The sequence below is a fragment of the Harpegnathos saltator genome, unplaced genomic scaffold (genome assembly GCF_003227715.2).
Source record: "Harpegnathos saltator strain DR-91 unplaced genomic scaffold, Hsal_v8.6 scaffold27, whole genome shotgun sequence".
NCBI lineage: Eukaryota > Metazoa > Arthropoda > Insecta > Hymenoptera > Formicidae > Harpegnathos > Harpegnathos saltator.
Genome location: NW_020230061.1, coordinates 243,497 through 246,866, shown reverse-complemented (window position 1 = coordinate 246,866; position 3,370 = coordinate 243,497). Strand labels below are relative to the sequence as shown.

General features: G+C 38.8%; 1 protein-coding gene across 1 annotated transcript; it reads right to left on the bottom strand.

The window, feature by feature from the left end:
* Positions 1-632: 632 nt before the first annotated feature.
* LOC112588695 (uncharacterized) lies at positions 633-1,245 on the bottom strand. Its single transcript, XM_025299379.1, has one exon. The coding sequence runs from the start codon at positions 1,234-1,236 to the stop codon at positions 676-678; it is 561 nt and encodes a 186-aa protein (XP_025155164.1). The 5' UTR covers positions 1,237-1,245; the 3' UTR covers positions 633-675.
* Positions 1,246-3,370: the final 2,125 nt, after the last annotated feature.

The window sequence follows — 3,370 nt, the reverse complement described above, 5'->3', positions numbered from 1 at the left end:
AGAACGACATATGGAAAATGTTTACGTTGAATGGAACATACAAATGGATCGACTCGTTACCACACCTTATCATGGAGTACAACACACGGAAACATCGAACTATCGGCATGCGTCCTATCGATGTGACACCCGAAATCGCTGATAAGCTCCTACACACAGTCTACAACAACGTAAAGATCGCTGCGCCTGCGAGATTCAAAGTGGGTGATCTGGTACGCGTGAGCAAATTCAAAACCATCTTTGAAAAAGGCTATACACCGAATTGGACAACCGAAGTGTTTAAAATCGTCAAAGTGCAGACAATTAATCCAGCGACCTATCTGCTCGAGGATTCTCGCGGAAAGTCTATTGCCGGAGGATTTTACGAATACGAACTGCATCGCGCTGCTAATCCTGACGTTTATCTCGTAGAAAAGGTGTTGCGAAAAAGCGGCGACAAGGTTTTAGTGAAATGGTTGGGATTTGATAATTCGCACAACTCTTGGATACACAAAGAAAATGTATTGTAACCAATTCTTTGTTATAAACACTTTTTTATTACAATATCCTATTATAAACAGCTTGTAATAAACCATCTTTTATTATAGTTAACAATATTTCTTACAAACAAATATATGTACAATGATCGCTTTTCATTTTACAATATACATGTATGCACAATGATCGCTTTTTAGTTTACAATTGTATCCTGTAATGTCCCCATGGTAAAGTGTCTGTTGAGTTCGGTACGATATACCGCTTGTCATCATACGGACTCAGAGCAGTTTTCAGTTCGGACACGGTGTAGACTTTGTGCATTTTGGATCGTATGCATGACTGACGACGTTGCTTTTCGACCTCATCTCTCAGACACTGCATATAATCATCAAACGTTATAGTTCGCGCTACGACATTCGTCTTCACACCTTTCGCCTTCTTCGTGTCATTTTTGCTGTCTACCTTTAGCGCGTACATCTTTGCTCTGAGCCCGACGAATTCCGTCATAATCGCTCCGTTATTTTCATCTTTCATCAGACCTGATACCTTTTTGTTGACAAGCGGTATACCGTACATATTATCAGCGGGATAATCACTCGTATCAAACTTAGAAATATCACGTTTCATGTGCTCGAAAATATCATCGCATTGGATATGGTAGATTAAACTGTCAGTATCGGTGTACATTACTTTACATCTGTTCTGATACAGAGGAGACATGTACTGTAAACTTGTGACAAGTGTTTTGCATGTTGCCATGATGTACACACACGTGCGCACGTACAAAAACACACATACACACACACACATATTTATTTATATTTACGTGTGTCGTTTAAATTAATGAAAAAGGTAGCCGCAATGTTGGCAAAATAAACGTCTATTACGTGAAATTTTATAATTTATAACATTTTTAAATATTAGTGACTGTATCCTTATCATGCTATTTTTCTCCTACTTACTTCTTAACATCAACTTTATTGCTTTTTTAGATTTTCTATTTTCTTCCTTCCTTATCTTTTACAGTTTGCAATTATGAGGAAGATTTGAGGAAGAAAGAAATGCCATCGTCAAGTAGCGAACCCATAAGTTTGGTACGCGTAGCATATATATAAGAGCATTTTTAATTTTTTTTTCAATATTGCCTTTTCCAAACATAATGTTATTATATATGGTTGAATTTGTCATAAAATAAGCTTTATTTTGGTTGGACAATTGATTTTAACAATTTGAAAAAAGAGAAGGAGGGGGGGTATTTTATACACAATTTTACATTTTTAAAAAATCTAAATATAGCATAATAAAGTACTTTTAAAACCATAAAACTTTTGTCTAAAACATTTTTTCATATCTTTAATAGTTTCGATAATATTCGCTTAGAAAGATAAAAATCAACTTTGTTCAAGGGGTTGTTTCCACCCTTAAAACCGTTTTTGGGCACCAACGAAAAATTGTTTTGTTATTAGGTATATCTGCTTTACAATTATGCAGAGTTTCAGATTTTTTTGAATTTCCGCGTTGCCGAATGTCCCTTGTCAGTTGTGAGTTGACGAGTCGGGACAAATTCTTGATCCACGCAAAGTGCCCAGCGTTATCATCATCTCACGGATCTGGGATATGCAGCAGGTTGACATGCTTCTCCATTTTCTGTTCCGTGAGACGTATAGGTGCGACCACGTTTCCTTCTTTCTTTGTTGCGTTGTCACATCTCTTCTCCACACTATAAATGTTGACCGAGATATCGTTCAACCGTTCAAACTTTTTAATTTGAATTATGCGCATTGGAAATTCAATCTCCTGCATATTCAAAACCGATGTATAGTGTGGGTACGAAGATTGACGATCTGCATGTTTGTCGGCTGGACATAACGCTGCAACCACTGCCCATGCGAAACATGCATTGTCCATAGATTGCACGTTAATTATAGCCCGCTTCATTTTTATTTCGCGCGGTAACTCGATATGACATCCCGAATGTAATGGATTGTACTTGTTAACATTAACGGTCAGATTGAGTATGCGCGAGAGTGCCCACCCGCTATCTCGTTCCTGAAATTCTTCCATGGACGCTAAGGTGGGTTCGATAACACGCATCGCGAACCAATTGTCTAGATCGGATATAAAAAAAAGTTCAACGTTCCTCGTATTAATGCTCTTGTTCGCGCGTTTATCACCTGCCACAAATTCACCGTTGAACACAGTATTCACTTTTACGCTACCATGTCTCTTCATAACGCTTCGCACATGCTCGAGTACGATATTCTTCACATCTTGGAGAAATCGAAGAGGGTCGATATAGTCTGTATTTACAATCGCCCCGGTTGATATGCGACTATTGAACGCTGTATCGATTTCTCGCCAAACAAGTGTCGAATGTCTGGCTCCTGCGTATACAAAACGTACAGACGTACGAACGTCTGCGCAAAGTATTTTTTAAACCCTCGAGTTGCGCTATACGAGCAACCATCGAGTGCGCTGAACCAACCGATAGTCGTGGTTGTTTGGCTCGGCTATGCTGTTCCAACGACTCGAGACACTCGTCGCACTTTTGTTCCCATGCGAGGTATTCGTCTAGCGAGCCTAATCGAGCGGCCTGGTTCTGCAGCTCACGTTCTACGGTTGATAATGATGATAATGATGATTCTGCCATTTTTCTAGCAAAACGTTGTAAACACACTGTAACTGCGCGCTTTGCTCGTCTTCGACTAAACTATAGAATATTCTGCTTTGAACATTTTATAGCTCTTAACTCTTTCACAAATACATGCCATTATCAAAATTCGGGAAACTTCCTCGACGAACTATTAAACACATTCCTGAGTCTTAAACTCATATCAACTCGTTGTGGACTTTGCCTAAGTGCATGCCTTTCTTTATCTGATACAATAATAGA